The sequence below is a fragment of the Vespa mandarinia genome, chromosome 22 (genome assembly GCF_050613455.1).
Source record: "Vespa mandarinia isolate Hongniang chromosome 22, ASM5061345v1, whole genome shotgun sequence".
Taxonomy (NCBI): Eukaryota; Metazoa; Arthropoda; class Insecta; order Hymenoptera; family Vespidae; genus Vespa; species Vespa mandarinia.
In genome coordinates, this window is record NC_140831.1 from 3,336,749 (window position 1) to 3,360,000 (window position 23,252).

The following is a 23,252-nucleotide window of genomic DNA, read 5'->3' on the forward strand; positions in this document are numbered from 1 at the left end:
TTCATAACGATTGATTCCTGTTACCGACAGCACACCGTGGGAGAGTAATGAGAACGGGATACGAAATGGGATTTGAAGGACAGCTTAAAGGATGGATTAAACCGTCCACGGAAGACAGTGTCGAGACTGTCCAGAGGTTTCGGTCCGAGAGTTTGAAGGAAGTTGGAGCCTTCGACAGCGACCCAAAGGTTTGTGTGGTGTAGTACGTGAAGGGTGAACGTGAGCTTGCAGTAACGAAAGAGAGAAAGCTCCTGTGTTCCGTTCTACGTGTATGTGCAAGTGATAGAGAGAGAGAGAGAGAGAGAGAGAGAGAGAGAGAGACGAGAGAGAGAGAGAGAGAGAGAGAGAAAGACGCATGTATTCGACAGTAGAAGAGAAGGAGGGAGAGATCTAGAACGAAAGAGAGAGATAGAGATAGATAGATAGATAGATAGATAGAGAGAGGGAGAGAGAGAAAGAGAAAGCAAGAGCAAGAGAGAGATGGAGGGTGGCTGTTTCATCTGTCACCTGCAGACGCCGCCTTCCTTTCCGTCATCGTCCCTCTCACCCGGCCGGCAGCCACCCCCGGCGACCCCCTTTAATAATAACAACAATAGAGCTGGACTAGTGGCGGTCGGTCGCCGTCGTGGAACGCGGCTCGGGGGTGGATGTCGGTGAGGAGAGAGAGAAAGAGAGAGAGAGAGCGAGAGAGAGAGAGAGAGAGACGTGGAAGGAGTAGTGTCGGTGGGACGGTACGGGTCACAAGACGGCCGTGTCACGTCCGCTTCCAGCCTCAGTTCTACCCCCCTCGACAGGTCCACCCCACGTGTCAACCTCTTCCAGGGACGTACTAACTTATCTTCGACAGCGGTAGCATTTTTTTCGATCGCTCTTTTCACCGATGACAATGACTCTCTTTCTTTCTTTTTTTTTTGCTTTTCCTCTGTTTCTTTTTTTTCCAGTTTTATCAATTACTCCAATCTTTCTTTTTATTTTCACTTATTTTCCAAAGGATAATTCCTTGCTAATAAGTTCTTGAGGATTCCATCAAGAATGGTATATATAACTATCTCTAAACAAGTTTTGTATCTTGAAGGAAGAATAAGACGTTCGAGTCATATGTACATATGTATGTATATACGTATGTATATATAAACGTACATACGTTTATATATATATAGATATATATATAAACGTACATACGTTTATATATATAGATATATATGTATGTATGTACGTAGGTAAGAACAAAAAGTCGTAGAATCATGAGATTTTCAGATGGTACGGAGACCAACGTCTCCAGAAGGTAGGACGAAGATCCGTCCCTGATATCATCCAGTTTCTCCTTTTACCAACGTTCGTTCGTTCATTCGTCCGTCCGTCCGTTCATCCGTTCGTCCGTCCGTCCGTCCGTCCGTCCGTCCGTCTCGTTTCTCGTGACCCTTATTACACGTCGCGGCTCAACTTCATCAGGGGGATGTCGCACCACTCACGAGTACGAGCATTAACCTACACGCGTATTGGTACGGACTTGCTCGGTCCTATATGTGTAAGCTACTACCGTTATGCTAATGTCCATGGACATATCTGTGAGGGTAGAGAGATGCATCTGCAGTATTTTGCGATAATGGTTAGTCGGTGTTAGTAGTAGTGATGGGCTAAGGTTGTAACATCTCGTGTGTTAAGACCTAAGATAATGTGATAATATAATCCCGCTAAAGAAAAAAAAATATATATATATATTATAGAAAAATTTTCAATTCGATATATCTTTCAAAATTTATTCCACGCCGATCATTTCAGCACACTTTTACTTTGTCAAACTTTGTGAACGATCGCCTCGATGAACATCGCTCCGGACGAGATAAACGTTCGATCGAAGTTATATTCGGTTTTCTCTCTCTCTCTCTCTCTCTCTTTCTCTCACTCTCTCTTGGGCACTCTATAACCCCCGGTCTCTCTTTCATTCAACTCTCACATATCCAATCGATATGTTATTCTGCGAACTGTTCCGGATTACGAGTTGTGTCGTAACCGTGCATCGCTACTCGCTAATTAGAATTGTACAAGTTATTTATATTGGTAGTGGTATGTCGTCCGAGTAAAATAAACTCGTCGCTTACTATAAATCGTGACGCAAGCTCTCGAGCGTGCGGTTTTATGCGCTCGGATGCGTTCTCTCTCTCTCTCTCTCTCTCTCTCTCACTCTCTCACTCTCTCTCTCTCTCTCTCTCTCTTGCTATACGCGAACTAGTGAGATTCTAAACTCGTATTTCAGGAAATTCCAATAGATCGTAAAGTATCGGAGAAATTAATTTACAAACTTGCCGACTCGATCGAGGATCGTCTTCGAGAGGTTAACAATATTTCTGCAACATTTCTATATTTATCAGAGTATGATATAGTCATGAGAGGGGGTTTATGAATATCTATACTCACGTACAAGCTTCGAATTTACGCTCAAACGGAAAGCAACGCTTAAGTTTTCATATTCCAATGTGGTACGATTTTTTTTCGATAACCCCATTGTATACTGCACAGTGAAAAAAGAGTAAAAGGGAGAGAGAGAGAGAGAGAGAGAGAGAGAGAGAGAGAGAGAGAGAGAGAGAGAGAGAAAGACAAAAGTGAAAGAGAAGAGGACACACGTTTATTAAATCGTATGAATATTTTTCGCGTCGCATTGCGTTCAATCGCGGAAATGCGCTCTCTGTTTTTAGGTAATCGCGTATTATTTTTCTGTACGCGCACGTAATATACAACGCATATGTATTGTCCATAGAGAAAGATCGAAACGGGAGCTCAATACTTTTTGTCGGGAACTTCGTGATTTCGCGCGTGACCTCCGAACGCGTTCGGACCATTAATCGTTCGTAATTTCGTTCGATTTAATTACCTGGTCGACGCGTCCGAACCGAACGAGGCATTAACCGTCCGTACAGAACGAAATGTTTGCATTTTAATACGCGTCGCCGATGTTTCCTCTAGCTCTTTCCTCCTCGTCCTCATCCCCATCTCGTCCTCCTTCTCCCTCGCCACCCAGTCCCACCATTCTTCCTCACCCCTCATCCTTCTTTCTCTTTACCCCGGTCAATCCTTCGCAATATCCCTACGGCTCACTACCAATCCATATATTATACTTTTGCTTTACCTACCTAATAATAGACACGTAACGAGTGCATCGCTGCATCAATTAACGCCTGATAATAATTAGGGAGCGAGGAGCTCATTGCGTGTAAATCCGACCTGCATTTTTCAATGTCGCACGAGCGAATACTCACGGAACCATTAAGTTACAGCGTATCTACTATTATGCCGAGATTCCCATAGACTTTCGTGATCCTTACCTGAAACAGAAAAGAAATGTGATTTCGTTAGTATACTAATTGGTCGGAAGTTACTTAACGTATCTACCTATAGATGCATAGATATCTATATAGATACAAGCATGTAAACATATATATATATATGTATATATATATATACACATGAACTATAGTAATAGGTTCGAGCAATTAAGAGCAGCTTGCTGATTGATGTCGATGAACTATGAATCGATAGGTTACGTTACTGGTAACTAAGCGTAACATAGCGAACTGCTTTTGAGTACGTTAACTTCTGCGCATAGATAAACACGTAAATACACACACACACACACATACACATACACACACATATATATATACATAGATATACACATTCATATATACATACGTCCATATGTTACACGTACAGAGAAACATTCAACTAGTGAGTGACAGACACAAATTCGCTAATCATTCAACTGAGAGAATATATATATATATATATATATATATATATATATATTTATACACATATTTATATATATATAGATAAAAAATAAAAAAAAAACAAAAGAAATTTTTACGAAGCTTATCGTCGAAAGGAAAAAAGATCAAATTATCATTTTATACGTGGGCACCGGGGATGGGTATTAGGGATGGGAGAAAGGGATAAGAGCGACAGCATTGTTTGTTTATATGCAAAAAGATAAAAACGAAGAAAAGAAGAAGGAAAGAAAGAAGAAAATAAATAAAAATAAAGATGATAGAGCGAGATAGTAAGCGCAAGAATCTTGCTGGATATTGCCGTTCTCGTCGATCGATGAGTTCGATACCGAAGTAATTCGATGAATGCACGGACGCGTGTGCGTAATGGCAATCCCACACTACGCTCTCTCCGGAGTTTCGTTCGTCGCCACCGCTTTTAACATTTTTTTTTCTTTTTTTTTCCTTTTTTTTCCCCATTTTTTCCCCCTTTTTTCTTCATTTTTATTTATTTATTTTTTTTTTTTTTTTTTTTTTATCATTCGAAAGGTAATCCAATCGAGAACGATGATTGAATTATTAATTGAATGACGCGCATGGTCGGGGTCACACGCACGTTCCCGTGTATCCGCCGTCTCTCTCTCTCTCTCTCTCTCTCTCTCTCTCTCTCTCTCTCTCTCTCTCTCTCTCTCTGGCAACAGTGAGACGGTTTCTCATCGTGAATAATTCGCTCTGCCTATATAACCGTTGCCTTTTAATGCGCCTCGAAAAATGTATTGACAATCTATAAACCAAACTGAAATAAAATTGCACACATTTTCGGTAACTTTTATCGCGACCTTATCACGCGTACGCTAGATAACGTCACGTAGATAAGTACATTTTATTTTGGTTATATCGCGATAACGATTGAATAATTAGGATGTATCGGATTAAAGTTTCATTATGTTTATAACAGTTGTATAACTATTGTATAAACAATGCGAATTATTAATGAGAGACTCTTTGATTGTGTCAAAGATCCTAGATAATTCGTATTATATTTTTGTTTTGTTTTTCTGTTTTCTTTTCCTGTTTTTTTTTGTTTTTTTTCTGTTTTTTTCTCTATTTTTTTCTTTCTTTTTTTTTAATTTCCTAAGCAAACAACGAATATCCTATTTTCACATGAGAATTGAAAAAAAAATTCATTCCTTTTTCATTGGTTCCTTGGTCTCTCTATCTCTCTCTCTTTCTCTCTCTAACGCGTATAGCATTATATATTAATGTTTTTCGTCCCCCTTTTTTTGGCCTTCCTTTATTTCTTTTCTTATTCTTCCTTTACTTTCGATCGAGGACTATCAATTAACGTTCAGATCAAATTCGTGGTGTGAAAATCGTGTCGATCCTTAAAGGATAAAAACGGCAACGCACAAAAGAGCAAAAATACGTTCGACTGCGGTTACTGTAAACAGATCTGAGCTCTTCTTGATGTTGAACGAAGCGTAGCCATCGTATCGAATTAAATCGACTTAAAAAGAACGGAAGAAGAAGGAAGTGAGAAGAGCAGATACGGATGAGATGGAGCAAAGGAGAGAGAAAAAAAAGAGAAAGAGAGAGAGAGAAAGAGAGAGGAGAGTTCTTCTTCCGTCCCGAGCTCCCTAGAAAATTAATAGGAGACGGTAGTGAATCCGAAGTGAAGAAGAGAATAGAAAGAGAAGAGAATTGAAGAAGAGAAAGATAGAGAAGAAGAGAGGCGAGATAAAAGGGAGTAAAAGATTCCATGTGAAATCGTTGGCTACGTGTGCTGATGGTGATGATCATGATGGTGATGGTAGTGGTGGTGGTGGTGATGGTATACTCTACGAAAGAAGGCTTTGTCTCGATCTCGTCGACGTCCTTGAATAATCTCGTCCTCGGAAATTTGATCGACACCGGTCAAACGGGTCGACCGGACTTCAAACGCACACGTGTAAGCTCTTCTCAAGTAGGCGGACATTGGGGAGTTGCTTAAGTCGATAGAGAGGAGATGACAACGAGGATGAAGAACGAAGGTAGAAAGGAAGAGAAGAGGAAGCAACGATCTCGTCTTTTTGGATAGATCGAAAGAGAAAGAGAGAGAGAGAGAGAGAGGAAGGTAGGGAGGGAGGGAGAAGGAGAGAGAGAGAGAGAGAAGAGAGAACGAAAGAACATCGTCGAGGAGGCAACACATGGCTGGAATAACTCGGAAAGTGTCAGAACGATAATCTGACGCCGGCAACGTGATGGACAGGATGGACAGTCCACTTCGCTCTCTCGTCTCTGTCCGTCTGTTTATCTCTCTCTCTCTCTCTCTCTCTCTCCCTCTTTCTATCTCTTTTGCTTCTTTGCCCTTGATCCAGCCATCCTCTTCTTCGTCTAGATCTTTTCGCATGCCACATAACAGCACCATTGAAAACGTTTCGAAGTCATCATTGGTCAACGTTGAAATTGCAATAGGAATTTTCTCTCGATACGTTTCTCCTGAGAAAATTCAAAGTCGTTCAAATATGCTTTTAAAATGCAAGAAGAAAGGATTTTCAAATAAGGGAGGATAGAATAAAGAGGTAAGAGTAGTGAAAGCTTCGGATGATATCGCGCCTATCTCAGAAAGTTGTAGTATGCGCGACCCCACAAAGGAACGACGATCAATAATACTCTTTTTACAAAATGAACAGCGTGCGACTTAAAAGAGAATTTAGACATTGATTTAAGCACGTACGTAACATGATTTATCGTAACCAGCTGTTAGCGCAATGCGCGACCCGTAACATTTATTGTTCTCCTCAAAGTACCTATACGACTCTCGTTGCGTTGGTTTTTTTTTAGTATTTTTTTTTTTTTGCATTTTTTAATTCTCCTTTATTCTTTTTTTCTGCGAATTGCAAAATGATTTCGACGCGTTTGGGGTTGAGGAGAAGAATGTGAAGGAAATAGACGAAATCTCAGTTTCTTGGAAAGTTGTGAAGAAAAAAATTAAAATATAAAAAAAGAGGGAGAGAGAGAGAGAGAGAGAGCCTTTTAGCGTTTTACATCGATCGGCCGGCTGTCGCAATAGAGATCAGAATTTATTCCTCGATGGAAGAACACTCTTTACGTAGTTCCATTGCAAATAATTTCAACGTGAAAGAGCGAAACGGAAAGAGAAAGAAAGAGAGAGGGAGAGAGAAAGAGAAAGAGAGAGAAAGGCTTCGGAAACGAGGCTGAATGCGTACGGAATACCTACAACGAATAGTATTGCGGTACCGGGAATAATTATTAACAGCGACTAACAATAGAGGAGCATGTATCGAAAGGAACGATCGTTCGTTGCTCGACGTTTTACCGATCGTTTCGAAACGGTGTTCTCTCTAATATCTAAGAAGAAAATCCGATTGTAATATTTAGTGTGGTTCGAATCTGATCTGAATAAAATCGCTTTGAGATAGGTAAGTGGTTGGTCAGGTATATAAGTAAGTATTTGCATTTGCGTTATTCAATCAGGTGTTCACAATGCATTTCAACGCGTCCGACAAATGAGGTGTTTAGATCGTTTTGAAATGATAAAGACGAGAATAAACAAAGACGAAAAATCTGTATGCATCCTGTACCTATCTTATTATTCGATGATAGAAAGAAAGGAAAGAAGGGAAAGAAAAGAAACGGGGGAAAAAAAAGAAAAGGATAAAGATAGAAGAGGATTCGTTTTAAAAGGAAAAGAAAATTTGAAAATTCGAACGAATCTCGATTGATCTCGTTTTCCGAATATTAATTTCAGTCTCGTCATTCGGAGCTTCTCTGGTGCGAGACGAAAGCCAGGTGCACGGAGACGGATCGAGGTCGTCGCGACGAGGATATTAATTGCTATGTGACACGTATGAGAGAGGAGGGAAAGCGAGGTCTCTTCGATGGCTTCTTCTTACCTCCTACTTCGCCATGGCGATTGATTCCGACAGGCTTTAGCCAGACTGCATATAATCACAATAATTGACGACGATGGTAACGTATAGGACGACGGCGATCAAGACCGCAACGAACTGGCTTTCGATTTTACCTCTCCCTCCTATATCTCACCATATTTATATGCCAAATTTTTGCAAAAACATATACCGTATATATTGAAAGTTTCGCAAGATATCGACGTCCTTTACATACGTATCGGTACGTATCGCGGATTCGCGACGGAGTTTCTCGTCATCAAACAAGACGATTAATTATTTCGTATATCGCCCGTCATATTGCTTGAAAGGACGAAAGGATATTATTCGTGGTAACAAATAAAAAAAAAAAAAAAGAAAGAAAATATAAAAGAAAAGATAAGCAAAAGAGAAACAAGTTTCATCTACCATGACATGTCTCATTATTATTCTTTAAACATATAATAATAATAAGCGACAATTAGTATTAAACGAATTTAATATGAGGGGAATAGGCTAATCGTTCATCAGTACAATTTATCTTGGTCAATCCTGTGTCTCAAATAATGTCGTTAGATTCGTTTCTGTGCGTCTGAAATTAATCGATCACGATTCGATGTAAGTGGGCGCGCTCTCTTATCGACGATCCGTTCCAACTTAGACAAAAAAGAAAGGAAGAAAAAAAAAAAGAAATAATAATAATAATAATAATAATAAAAAAGAAAAAAAACATGACGTAGCACGAAAGGGGCCCGACGAACCGAGGACAATTAATAGATCACAGAAATCGTGCGCAATGAGTTTGACTTTACGTTGCGCTTTACACGGTAATGATCGATGTCGGGCGTTAATGTTCAACGCGCGATACCGCGACGCGGGTATATATCTTACATCGGAGTGACACGTGCACGAGGAAAATCGCATTACTTTCGAAAGAAACAGGTTTGTGACAGGGTATCAACCAGAGACACCCGATGTTAATCGTTCGAGCGTCGAACGTATATTTGCTCGACGTAAGAGATTCCGATCGATCGAGAAATCGAAAAATCATCGACGCTCGTCGATGCATTTGTATATTACTCGTAACGGGATAAAGGGGAAAAAAACAAAAAAAAGAAAAAGAGAAAGAAGAAAGAAAAAGAATTCTTTAAACTACAAAGAGAAAACTATGAATGATCGGGCCTAATCGATATCGCTTTGTTGTCGAAAAATTTCCCATCGAGCCTAACTGTGATGTAAGCTCTTACGAAATGAAAGCTGACGAAGAGGAAAAATAAAAGAGAAAAAAAAAGAGAGAAAAAAAAAAAGAAAAAAAATAAAAAACAAAAAGGAACGAATCGAAAAAATCTTCTTTCACTCGCTGCTTTTGGTACACCTGCCAGATAATTGATGTAAATTGAAACTATTTCGTAAATATGTCCGATAGATCCAAAACGATATCGATCGTACAGAATCATCGATCGATGGATCGATGTCACGCGATTTCACTAACTTGGAGAAATATTACAAAGAACCGTGGATAAAAGTCTCCTCGTATTTGAGAATTAAAGATTATCTTGAGATCGGGAATAACGGTTGGGAGAAGAGAATGAAAGTTCGTCGTAAAAAAAAAGAAAGAAAGAAAAAAAAATAGAAAAAGAAAAAGAAAAAAAAAAAAGAAAGAAAGGAAGGAAGGGAAGAACGAATGAATGAACGAAGGAATGAAGGAAGGAAAGAAGTATAGAAGTAAAGAAGGAAAGGAGAAATGAATTCTATTCGCGCGTTATTCCGCGTAAGCAGCTGGACGCGGGTGAAACTCCGTGCGGGTGCAAGGACCCCGTCGTGCGACTTCCATTTCAATGGGAAGGCTCACCTGGAATCACCGTTGCCGCGGTGTAGATAAGATCTAACGAAATCGGTTGTCCAACGAGAGCCCTGGGGGGAATTAAAAATGAGAGGAAGGGTCGCCTGCTGGCAGGTGAAGAAGGAGAAGGACCGCATTATTCGGCCCTTGTCCTTATCACGCTCGTTCTCCTATAAATCTAGCGGACAGACACGCGAATTCCGCTTCTTACTGCGTGTGTATATATATATATGTATGTATATATGTATGTATGAGAACCGAGATAAAATAGCGATTAACGTTATGTACTTTAATCTTATATTCTTATATTATATTATGTGATTAACCTTATATTAATCATTTTATTATTACTAGTTTATTTAAGTTAAAAACTTTTTCATTATTTTCTACGAGCATTGAATAAATCAAACCGACGAATTTGTTGTCTTCTCGTAGAAAGAAGAAACTCGCTCGTTATTAACCCAAGCGTCCGGTGGAACGAACTGGCATCGCTCAGCGACTCCTAAGGACCTAAGACCTCGCATGAGCTACTCTAAACATCCTTCGTCACTCCTGTCTGTTCTACTCTAACTAACGAGTACATAAACTCGCAAGAAAAGGATCTGCGTCGATTTATTTTCTCTTTCCTTTTTTCGTCTTTTTTCTTCTTCTTCTTTTTTTTTTTTTTTTTTTCTCTCTAACACGTCGACCAACGAAAAATATCGTCGGTCAATTTTCTCAACAAGTACGACGATACAATGATAAATTAATTATTATCATACTAATTAATACGATCGATAGGAAATAAGATAAAGAGCGATTAATTTCAAGTACGTGCGAACGATATTCGTCCGTCTTCTTAAATCACAATAGAATTCTTTGTCTAAGTCTTTTGTCGAAGTTGATCGTAAAAGAATGTACGTAAAAAAAAAAAAAAAAAAAAAAAAAAAAGAAAAAAAAAAGAAAAAAAAAGGAAAAAAAAGAAAAAAAATAAACGAAAGAAAGAAAAAAAGAAATGTTTCAAGTCACGAAGAGTATTGTCGTTCGAGACGTTTAACAGTCAAATTCTTATCTTACTTTCACGCGAAGAGCGCGGGGAGAGTTCACTTGATCCACCTACGGTCGTCGACGGAAATAGGCGATACACAACGCGGTAATAAATATCACGGTATTATAATTAAGCTGCTTGCACAAAGCGTGGGATACGAGATGCAACTAGAGACATAGTTGAACCCAAAGAGAATAAGAAAAAGAGAAACGTTCGTTGAAAAGCAAAAGAAAAAAACGAGAGAAAGAGAGGGAGAGAGAGAGAGAGAGAGAGATAGAGAGAGATAGAGAGAGAAAAGAAAAACCGTACTTTTAAAATACCAATAGTACCTATCGCAGGATGCCAATATTGTGAATGGACACGAGTAGGAAAGGAGAATGGAAGGAAGATTGGTAGTAGGGGAAAAAAAAAAAAAGCAAAAATCGAGCAGCACTTGGCAACGGAGATCGGCCGTATGAGAACGTGAATGCGTGTACATCAACATCGTTCGTTCGATTGACGATCGTTTTACGATCGTACGCGGCCTTGTGTCGGCTTCTCCGCAAGTCCGTGGCTCCTTGAGTGGCATCGACTCATTCCGATCGCATTCGGATCGTTGGCAGCTTCACTATTCTCGACGGATGAGGCCGACCAAAGCGGATGCGATAGAAATGAGACGAACACGAGAGAAACGCGAATACGAACGGTACAGCGTATCTATCCTCTTTCTCTTTCTCTCTCTCTCTCTCTCTCTCTCTCTCTCTCTCTCTCTCTCTCTTTCTCTCTCTTTCACTTAACCTCTTGAGATTCGTACTTTTCATTTATGCATCCGTGTCATCTCGTAATCAAGCAACGCCAACGAAAAATATATTTCGATGATCGCGTTCTTTCACAGACGAATACCGCTGACGCCGTTTGATACCAACCTTGGATGGTATTCAACAGATCAAAACGAATCGAAATGTACGTCGAAATTTATTTATGATATCTCACGCTGCAAATATCTTATACGTAGTTTTCAGCGTGTGACTTAGATTTACGTTGCCTTCATAATCCATGTGATATAACCGTGTTCCGCAAAGAAAGTTAACACATCGTAGTACGTGAATATAACTGTATTAGCATATACATATGTATATACATATATACATATATACATATATACATATATACATATGTATGTATATATGTATATACATATGTATATATGTATATACATAGTATATATATATATATATATATATATATATATATGTATATACGTTTCAAGCTCGGAACCAATTGGTCTTTAAGTATTTCACAATGTATCTTGTGCGCGTGCGCGTATGAATTATATATCTTTAGAAGAAGAAAACAGAAAAAAGGAAAAGAAAGAAAGAGAACAAAACAAAACAAAACAAGACAAAAAAGGAAAGAAAAAAAAAGGCGAGAACGCGAGATCGACGAAAAACGTAATATAAATGATAAATTTAATCGTAAATAAAAATTCTCAATTATTCTGAGAAAAGGTGACTCCTTAACGAAAGACAACCGAGAAACGTCGGGGCCGGTTTTCCCATCGTACGCATATCCGATGTGGCCTTGTTGGTTCGTCAGTGCGACGTCGACTATGGCTTCTTGAGTGGCAGCGATTCTATTCTGTTCGCGATAGTAAAGCTTTCCAGACGATTCGATGAAAGGTATATACATATACGCATACACATGGTAGATAGATACGTACTTACATACATACACCTACATACACACGCGGTACACATACACATACACACACACACACACACACACACATACACATATATATATATATATATATATAAATATATTAGATGCCACGTCGGCGTATATACGTAACTCAACTCGCGAATATGTTTCTTAGATTTCGCTAGATTTTAATGTTAAAGATATTGTAATAATTATACGTTGATCAATCTTTAAAATTAACAAAAAATATAAGTACGTATATATGTATATATATATATATATATATATGTATATTTTAATTACTCTGCCAAGTTACTTTGGAATGTTTTATTAACGACTAGCCGCGAATGCAACGAAGACACGGGATTATCGATGATTCTCGTACACATCGTTTCGGTTTGTACATCGCATTGGCTGAAAGTGGCATAAATCATGATTTTCCCATCGTTCGTTACTATCATTCCTAGTACAGACAACGACGCATTCGATGCGTATTCGTTCGAGCGTAACGAACAACACGTTTGTCAGTGGTTAATCCTTTCGATATTCAACTTTTTCCTCCAACCCTGTCCCCCTCCCTCTCTTACCCCTCTCCTTTTGCGTCGACCATTATCCATCGATCGATCCTTTTTGACGTAATTCAACAAACGGATCTCTACAAAGACAATGTAAGTGTTCTATCATAAAAAGATCAATAAAATGAATGAAATTATTATTATTTTTCTTTTTCATCGTGACTCCTTTCTTTATTCTTCTCTCTCTCTCTCTCTCTCTCTCTCTCTCTCTCTCTCTTTCTCTAAATCTGTCACTTTTTCTTTCTCTCTCTTTTTTTCGATAAGACAAAAACAACCATGAAATATTTGACTGGGAGAAGTCGTGGCCTAATTATTCGTCCTGTCGGCGAATGTTGAGAGAGAAAGAGAGAGAGAGAGAGAGAGAGAGAGAGAGAGAGAGAGAAAGAGAGAAAGAGAGAAAGAGAGAGAAAGAGAAGCGCAGAGGGAAGGACGAAAATCAAGTGCGGTCGAGAGGACGTCACTCCTCCGTAGGGGCTTCAACATCTCCAGCTCGGCCAGCAGCAGCCTCACCGGCAACAGCAACGAAGCTGCTGCCGACTAATATCTCGTTCTTTTGTTGCGTTTCGCAGCAATTCGCCTGCCTCCGCAGCTCGCAACGAATTTCGGGCTGATTATTCGGAGCTTCGGAGTGACGTCGGTCGGGTGGATTAAAATGCTCCTAGTAGGGCTACCGGAGTCGGAGAACGGAGAGACACGAGTAAATGGGAAAGGGGTGGGGGAAAAAGAGAGAGAGAGAGAGAGAGAGAGAAAGAGAGAAAGGAAAAAAGAGAGAAGACTTCAACGTCGGAGATGTCACCCCCGAGGGGTCCGTACTACAACCGGTCCATGCACAGCCTCTGGTCTTTTCGTTCGTTCATTCGTTCGTTTCTTCCTTCCTTCCTTCCTTCCTTCCTTCCTTCCTTCCTTCCTTCCTTCCTTCCTTCCTTCCTTCCTTCCTTCCTTCCTTCCTTTCTTCCTTCCTACCTTTCTTCCTCCTTCTTTCCGGTTTTCCTTTTTGAATAGCACGTATCAGGCAACTACATCGAAGCGGTCTATCTATCGCGCATACAAAAAAAAAAAAAAAGAAAAAGAAAAAAATGGAAACTTGTCCATGCGGAAAAATTCGTATTGTTTATGCATTGAAAAAATTTCATCCTTTTAAAAGATCTTTAAAACGATATTAGCAACGTTACTAGAGTTTCTCGTGAATCAGATAGAAACGTTAATCCCTCGCGTCTATTGGATCCAGCAACAGGTCACTCTAAATTCACCCACGGCATATGACTTGTTTTAAATAATAGAAAAAAAGAGGTGAGAGGCGAGGGAAGGAACGAGAAAAAAAAATAATGAAAAAAGAAAGAAAAAGATATTTCACGGATACTTTAAATTTCACCTTGAAACTAAAAAAGAAAGGGAAAAAAAAATATCCCCCACCCCCCCCTCAAAAAATCACCATTCGGATAACAGAGAGAATGAGACACTTTTTCTAATGCGCCGACATCGCACAACACGCAGAACATGAACACGTATGAGGTGTGTGCGCGTTTCAAATTGTCGAGAGAGTGGAAAGAGTACTCGTCGTTCGTTCATTCGGTCGTTCGGTAGGTCGGTTGATCGGTCGGTCGGTCGATTGGTCGGTCGGTCGGTCGGTCGGTCGGTCGGTAATAATAATAAAAATTCATACACCATTTTACGGCTATCATAAAAAGCGGAAAATCCGTAGAGAGAAAGATTGTCGACGATATCGAAAAGAGCGAGCGAGAAAGAGAGAATAAAAGAGAACGTTCTCACATGCAAAGGAGTGAACGAGAATATTAACCAAACAGAAAAGTCCAAACTTCATAGGCTACAATAGTAATGTAATCCATTCTAATGTTATGCGAATTCATCATTATCATATATTATTAGTTTCCCGTTGATTTTCATTACGTAAAATTGCATTTCATTGTACAAAGTTGATTTTTAAAAAACGCAAATCATTTTGATTATGAAATAGGAGAACGATGGCGAACATAATTCTATGAACACAATTTGATGAACGATTTCATATATTCAATATTCTTTCACCCTATTGACTTTTGTCGTTCGAAGTTAAGACGATGAAACTAGCTCAAATAATTTCTGTCGTGCTCAAATAAGTCCCGACGTTTCGTAAATGAACATTTTACTGATTTAAAATCCAAAAGATTTCTTCTTTTTCTTCTTCAAAATAAAGAGAGAGAGAGAGAGAGAGCTCAATATTTTCAATTTTATTCGTGTATACGTGCGTATGGATGTATATACGTAAGCATATATGTACTGATACATAGATATGTATATATAGCTCACTCAACCACTCCGTTATTACACTTTCCATCGAGAACTGGTATCCCGTGTAACGATCCACCTACAATTCGCACTATCTATACCATTTTCTCGGCATTTTATCAGAGGACAAACTGTAGAGAAGAATAAAGTAAGTATGTACGTCTAGCTAGATATCTACATAGAAAGGTATCCTTGACTGTTACTTGAAGTCGATGATAAAACCAAAGATATTCCTCCTACACAAAAACACACGGCTGACGTCCTCGAAAAATCTCTTACGGACTATCAAAAGCTAAACGTAATCGTAACGTGCGATCGTAAAGTAACAACGCATTAGTACGAAATACCTACTATGTTGCGCGTATAAAGTCGACACACACAATGTCGGACATACATAAAGTGGACACTGACGTCATCCGACAGAAGGACAGAGCGGCGAAGGAAGGAAGGAAGGAAGGATGAAAGGAAGGAAGGAAGGAAGGAAGGAAGGAAGGAAGGACGACCGGTCCTTCCCGGTCTCACGATAAAGATGCTAGTCCGCGACGTCGTTGAACGCTTCATGGAACTAAAGAGGTAGATAGAACCACTGTGTGGTGGCAGGGCAAGGCAAGACCTTGGAGTGGGGGGGGGGAGGGAGAAGGAGGGCGTAAGAACACCCTCCGGCTCGTGAAGAGTCTGACGAGAGTCGGCCGTTAGCCGCGTTTTACGGCGGCATTAAGCTTCTCTTAAATGACGCACGCAAAGTGCTCCTTCCTTCCTTCTTCCTCTCCTTCCCCTGTCCCTATCTCTAGCCCACCGTCAACCCCCCTTTTCCCATTTCATTCCACCCTTTACACAAAATCGTCCTCTCATTTCCAACCAACCACCATTCGCTCATCCTCAGCCAGTCAGATTAATTTCCTTTTTTAATCCTATCGTGACGAGTACATGTATCTATCTATTATTAATAGACAAAGCTACGTTCCTTTATCCAATTCTATTCACGTAAAGGCATCTTCGATTTTAGTATGTATCTAAATGCATCGGCGGTCTGTCCGTTACGAATGTTACGAATTTACGGTTAACGCATATTCGATAGGTCGCGTGTAATAAATGAAATCTCGATGGTAGATAGGGCGGAGGAGGAGGTTAAAGGAAGGGTCGATAGTACTCGGATACGTATCTACTACATATAGTATGTGGATAGGTATGTACGTACATACGTATATACGTGTATGTGTATGTGTGTGTGTGTGTATATGAATGTATATATGTATATCTGTAATAAAAAGGATAAGCTACGTAAGCTGCGCCGGACAGTGAGACGAGAGAAAGAGAAAGAGAAAGCATCGAGAATCGAGGAAAAGAGAGGTAATACGTACGGAGATGACGGGACGAGTACAAAGGTGAATCGAAAATACCTGTACGACAGAGATCAGACGTCCGTAAGCGTGGTTGTGCGGTATAGGAGTATCGCACTGGTGAAGAGAGAATGCTGGAGGGAGAGAGAGAGAGAGAGAGAGAAAGAGAGATAGAGAGAGAAAAAGAATGAGAGAAAAGGCTAGTACGACGACGACGACGACGACGATGGAGAACCGACGGGACCTCCGCTTCTCTCTCTGGAGTACCGGAGGACCGGTGGTGAGCAACGGAGGGCACGTAAGTCCGCCCCCGGCCCCGACGACAGCCCTCGTTGGATTCGAGTATTGACAGATATTTAAATGAATATTCCTCGGCTGTTAGGGATCCTCTCTCTTTCTCTCTTTGAAATCAAAGCAGAAGGTATAACGGTTCATTTAGACGTGCACCGATAGCTCTCGTTGCGCATGAGTATATATATATACATATATATATATATATATATATATATATGTGTGTCTACTACCTATCTAGCGCAAAGTGCACACATAGAAAAATACAAGGAAAAAGTGGTTATCTATATATGTGTGTATATATATGTATGTATACATATATATATATATATATATACATATACATATATATATATATATATGTATATATATGTATGTATATCCGCGGATACAGGTTTTCACTTGTCACGTCATCCATGGGTTATCACCGAGCGAGACGACGATTACTAATACGGGGGACGAGAGCAGCTGGAGCAGTGGAGAGTCAAAGTCACCTCTTGACGACCCTGTTTGTCGGGCACACGCGGCCCTCGCGCATTTACTCTCGACCATCACTCCCCACCATTACTAACGTCATCGTCGTCGCATCCCTTTTCTCGATCTTTCCTTTCTATGATTTTCCAAGAACCCTACGTATTATATTATACACATCGATAAACGAATCCCTCGGATACTCCTTTAGACGATCATTTAATACATTAAATCTCGTAATTTCCAAGTTGATTTCAAATTGGGAGGGAACTTGAAAATTAGCAGGATAAAGAGAGAAAGAGAGAGAGAGAGAGAGAAAGAGAGAGAGAAAGAGAGATCTCTCGTAACTAGACGAGGCGGCTTTTTTTTCTCTTCTCTTTTTCCTCATAAAAAGGTACGAGCTATGAGAGCGTGTGACGATAAATCACGAAGAATGACTCTAATTTTCACGAGCGTGCCATAGACGACGTTCCTGTACAATACTCATACCCAACTCTATTCTCAGCGTATGTACCTAGGTAGGTTATATACAAGATAACAACCGGTTGTTACACCTGCATCGTTCAAGATCAGTGAAGAAACGGAAACGACGAATGCAGAATTATCACGTACGTAACTATCTCTTCCAAAAAAAAAAAAAAAAGAAAAAAAAAATAGGTGGAACCGGAACACACACACACACAAACAGACATACACATATACACATACACATATATATAATCTTTTCGAATACGCCTGCTCGCACGTTCTTGTAACTTTTATCGCGACAGATCCGATGACACGCGCCGAAGCAAATTTATTACCCTTACTTGAATCGATGCATCACGTTTGTCTGACGCGTAACAAGTTCGACTGATACTTTCAGGTATCCCAAAATTATTGCCACCACATTTTCGCGAGCGAGGAACGTCCGCACCAAGAGACACATATACGAAATATCTTTGTACGTGCTATTTCAAAATGAAGAGTTCGAGATTTATTCTTAACCCCGTCTTCATTCTGGACATTTTAAACTTTACGATCGAAAATAATAATTTAAACAGTTGAAAAAGATCTTAAATAGAACAAAATATATCTATTTATGCGTGAAAACTTAACAATTAATTTACTTCCTTACTTGATGACGACTGGAGAGATATTTACGATTTCGATCTTAAAGAAAAAAAAGAAATAGAAAAAAAAAAAAAAAAAAAAGAAGAAAGACAAAAAGAGGAAGAAAAAAGTTAAATAAAGCTTATTGTAAAAGCAATTAAATTAGGTTATCATCGAGAATTATACGTCCGTACGACGTACGAAACGATCGGAGAGCTTTTAAGGACGACTTCTTCTCACCCTCTTCCTCTCGCCCTCTCTATCTCTCTCTCTCTCTCTCTCTCTCTCTCTCTCTCTCTCTCTCTCTCTCTCTTTCTCTCTCTCTCTTGTCATCTTCTCTGTTCAGTCTCAAAGACGATCGTTCGCTGTGAAATCGAGGTTGATTGCACATTTTACGGACAGGCAAAGCAGATCGAGAAAAGTCGCTCGGTTATCGCTTTTACGACACCGTTTCGTGTCTTTACTTCGAAACGTTGGGATCGAGACGACGAGGATCGAGATGACGATCGAGACCGAGCGACACCGCGAGCTTGAGCTCAGAGTCGATCTCGTCGGGTTTGTTTCGTTATCCTCGCCGCTTGATTGCGCCGCTATATTAACGTCCGTCCGTGAGAGCCCAATAAAAAGTTTTATTTAAATGACCGCAATTTTGTATGTTGGACTCGGCGGGACTCGCTCATTACCATAAAGCATTATGTTATCTGAAAATAGGTCGAACTACCTTTATAATGGATCTCATAATTATCGACGATCCTCTTTGCCTCCGTCCCTCTACGTATAACAACGAACGATGGACAGGAGTATATAGGAGTGTGAGAGAAAGGGAGAGAAATCGATATGAATTAAAATGCTCCTCGTATCTTTCATCCTAGATGTTTCAAATTTTCATCGTTATAATTGTTTATTAGAACTTATTCGTATTATATTCGAACGAACAGGAAAGGGAGCTACGTTAACTTGGATTTACGCGACAAATAATTACGGCAAACACTGACGATATGAAATATTAATTCAATTTGTTCATTAATTGATTGGATATAAGTGTACGCCGTTAATTGTATCGCTTAACTCTCAAAATCTATTTATTATTTATTTTGAAAAAAAAAAAAAAAAAAAAAAGAAAAAAAAATCGATCGAATTTCTATTTATACGAGCAAGTATTTTTTTTTTTTCTTTTTTTTTTTTTATTGAAAATCGTTCTCCGTTGTTTTACGATTTCATACGATCGCAATAAAAAAACATTAATATCGAAACGAAAAGAGAAAAGAAATGAAAGAAAGGGGAAAGAATGAAAATTTTAAATAAAAAGAAAGAGAGAGAAAAAAGAAAGAAAGAGAGAAAGGGAAAAACCACAAACGAAGAGGGAACTATAATTTCATTATTATACTTTCAATCGATCGCGATTCGTGTCACGCGATATAGAAAGAAAACGTCAAACCTTCTTTTCGATAATATTAAAGTTTTTAAGTATAAACCGGGATGTGGATCGAGTCAATGACCGTTTAAAATATCAAAAGGGAAATACTGTGAAGCAATTAAAATAACGACGTTCGAATATATCGTAAAACTTCAAAAGTATTATAGAATGTATCCCGTCGGAGTGACACCTGTGCAAACCTCATCACGGGTACCTGCCGCCTGTCTGATCGAAGGTAGAGAGGAGATCGTACTACCTGCGCCCACCTATAGATCGCCATAACGTCGTCGTATCGGTCATGTTTCTTCGGCCACAGCTTTGCCTTATACACCGCTTTACATTACCGATTTACGAGGCACTCCGTTGAGAACAAGGATGACGGCAAATGCTAATGAATGGCAATTTCTGAACGTGAGAAAAGTATGAACGTCGTTAGTTGCAATTTCGTTGGGACGATTTATTTATTACACGATACATTGACATATTGTACCGTGTTACCACAAAGAATCGGCAAATTAACAATAATATCTGTGATACGCGATGGGATAACACTTTTTTAAAATGACTTTCACACGAATCGTCACACATACATACATACATACATACATACATACATACATACATACATATATATATACATACATACATACATACATACATACATACATACATATATATATCGTAAGTACTTTTTTGATTCTTTTTTCTTCCGTTGCCGTCGCCATTTAAATCGAGAAATGGTGCTGCTTAAGTGTGCGTATATACTACATGTGCGTGCATAAATAAGTGCTGTAAGTGTTTGGAGAAAGATAAGAAAAATAAAGGATTTTCTTTTCTTTCCCTTTGCAAAGTGCAAAACTTAATATAAATCTGAGTGAAGAAATAGGGATATAATAACATGCGTGCGATTTCAAATACGATTTTTGTTACACTTGTCATATTTACCGGTTAGATTATCGCCGCGCTGCTGCGGCCACCGGAAGGAAGGCCTCGGCTGTTGCTTGCTTCGCATATCTTCCGTCCGGTGCGGCGGTTTCGGGCCGCTCGCTTTGCAAACGATCGGAGACCACTACTTACCTGAAATAGAAAAATGCACTCGGGTCAGAATTTTAAATGATCCTAATAATTACGAGTTCTATGAAATATTCGAAAATTAATTCGAGAACGATTTTCACAATGAGAATCGATCATTTTTGTTAATAAACTTTTTGATAAATAGTTACGTAAAAAAGAAAAGAAATCCTTCAGAAAGAACGTGTGCTTCTAAAAAGACATGAATGAAAAGAAAGAGATACAAGTAAAAGAAAAAAAAAAAAAAGAAAAAAAAGAAAAAGAAAAAAGACGTCACCAAAATCTATGAGAACTCAACTATTAAAAATTCACATATTTAAATTCCGCAATATCTTTCGAGGAGTAGTCCTTTGGTAAGATTTTTTTTTTTGCAACAACGCTGAAATTTTCGCATTAGAGCTCTCGGGGGGATAGTGAGGGGCTTCAACATGGCTAACACGTTTTTACATAGAAGTACCAACGTATCCACCTCATTTTCCTCTATTTCCTTCTCCTTCTCCAACGACTCTCTACTCCTTCCTACTGTAACCCTCCTACCGAAAACGAGCGAGCGAGCAAGCGAAACTCCCTTATCCACCCGGTGCCAAGCATCGTAACCAGTCGTATATCTTTCTGGCGTACGCCCTCGAAAGCGGCCGCCTTTGTTTCAGATATTTATGAGGCGTTTTAATTCGCGCACAGCGTCACCCGGTCGGTGGGGGGTGCCGAATAGGTGTTGGTGAAAAGAGAAGAGACTAGTACCTACTACTAGGGATGGTGGTGGTAGTGATGGTGATAGTGATGGTGGTAGCAATGGTGGTAGCGATGGTGGACAGAACGAGGCTAGGAGAGATACGAGAAAGAAGGAAGGAAGGAAGGGAGTGAGGGAGGGAGGGTGGGAGGGAGGAGGGGATGGGTGTAATAGGCATAAGGGTGCCTCGATAAAACGGCAGCCACCTCTCAGTCCTCCAACTCCGCCGTCCGGCCCTTCCTCCCTTCCTACTCCAGGCGTAGGCCATAAGCGCAAACAAACTCTCGCTCGTATATCTCACCTCAATGGTTTCTACGTCGGTACGTTCTACGGGGGCTCGGGTACTGTGTATCGCGTCGACATCGTCGACCCTTCCCCGGAATCCTTCTTCCCTCTCACTCCTCTACCACTCTCTCATTTCCTCTCCCCTTCTCTCTCTCTCTCTCTCTCTCTTTCATTCCAGAAGGATCTACAAAACTTTGAGTCCTTTCGGTCGCAACAACTTAACGAATATTCTGAACATATATACATTCGACCGGACGTATCCCTTTTAGTATATCCTTAATGCGTATCGATTTACGACAAAGTTTCTTTTCCTTTACGATAAAGGGAATACCTATAAATACCCAAGATTTAATTCAAGATCTTTAACTTCGTAATATTTTCTAATAGTACACGATCAATCTTTCTACGCTTTTTCCATTCGACGAAAGACCATATTACGATTCTATACGATTTCGAACGTATACATTATTCCTACGAAGAATTTTTACTCCGCCATAAATTCCTCTAATAATGGACTTCCTAAATACGATCGAGTTAATTAGCTTTTTTATAGCGAAGGGGAGACAGCTCTCTTTCTCGCGTGAAATACAATACGTCGGTATGACTGATTCACGAATGAACTATACTGCGACCCCTTTCGTAAAGATTACCATAAGGAAAAGAGAGAGAGAGAGAGAGAGACGGGTCCGTCCATAGTTGTGGACTTTCACCGCTAACCACTTCTACGTTTTACCTCTATATGTCTCTCCCTCTCTCTCTCTCTCTCTCTCTCTCTCTCTCTCTCTCTTTCTCTCCCTCTCTTCGTATGGCTCACGACACACTAGAGAGGTAGCCGCACTCCTGCTCATGCTCTTCTTTACGCGCAGCCGAGTTTAACAGTAACAGTACGTCACCCTGTCGCTCTCGCTCGTTTCTATCTTTCTCTCTCTCTCTCTCTCTCTCTTTCTTTCTCTTTCTCTCTCTCTTTCACTAAAGCGCTCCTACGAGAAGGCATCTGTTCTCCGTTCCTCTTTCTCCTTCTCTCTCTCTCTCTCTCTTTCTCTCTCTTTCTCTCTCTATCACTCTATTCTCTTGCACACGCTCGCCTCTTCTTCTACCTTCCCCTTACCGATCTCTCTCAACACCCTCTCTCCCATTCTCTATTTCTTCTGTTCTCTCTCTCTCTCTCTCTTTCTACCTATCTTTTTCCTTGTCTCTCTCGTGCGCTCCTTAACAGCCTTCACTCTCTAAAAGCCTGGGTGTGATCTATGGCGGGACGTTGCGTCACTCGGGGAACAGATGCAGGGCTCGTATATTACTCGGCCATATCTGCGAGAAAGACGGAGAAAGCACGATGGAGGAGGGCTCTAGGGGAAGCGAGAAAAGAGAGAGAGAGAGAGAGCGAGAGAGAAAGAGAGAGGGGGAGAGGGAAAGTAGAGGGAGAAATCCTTGCCGCACGGTCAAAAGAATGGCAAACGACACAAATCACTCGGCCTTTGTGTCACCCACCC

General features: G+C 40.0%; 1 protein-coding gene across 6 annotated transcripts in view; it reads right to left on the reverse strand.

The window, feature by feature from the left end:
- Positions 1 to 23,252, reverse strand: part of tio (zinc finger domain-containing protein tiptop) — a 149,128-nt gene that overhangs the window by 32,203 nt on the left and 93,673 nt on the right. For 5 of the 6 annotated variants that reach the window (XM_035880488.2, XM_035880490.2, XM_085663480.1 and 2 more), the window contains one exon: positions 20,622 to 20,753. The exons of the other annotated variant lie outside the window; for it this stretch is intronic. In XM_035880488.2, the coding sequence (XP_035736381.1) occupies positions 20,622 to 20,688 (67 nt within the window). In that variant the 5' untranslated portion in view covers positions 20,689 to 20,753. The remainder of the gene's footprint in view (positions 1 to 20,621; positions 20,754 to 23,252) is intronic. 6 annotated transcript variants of the gene reach the window in all.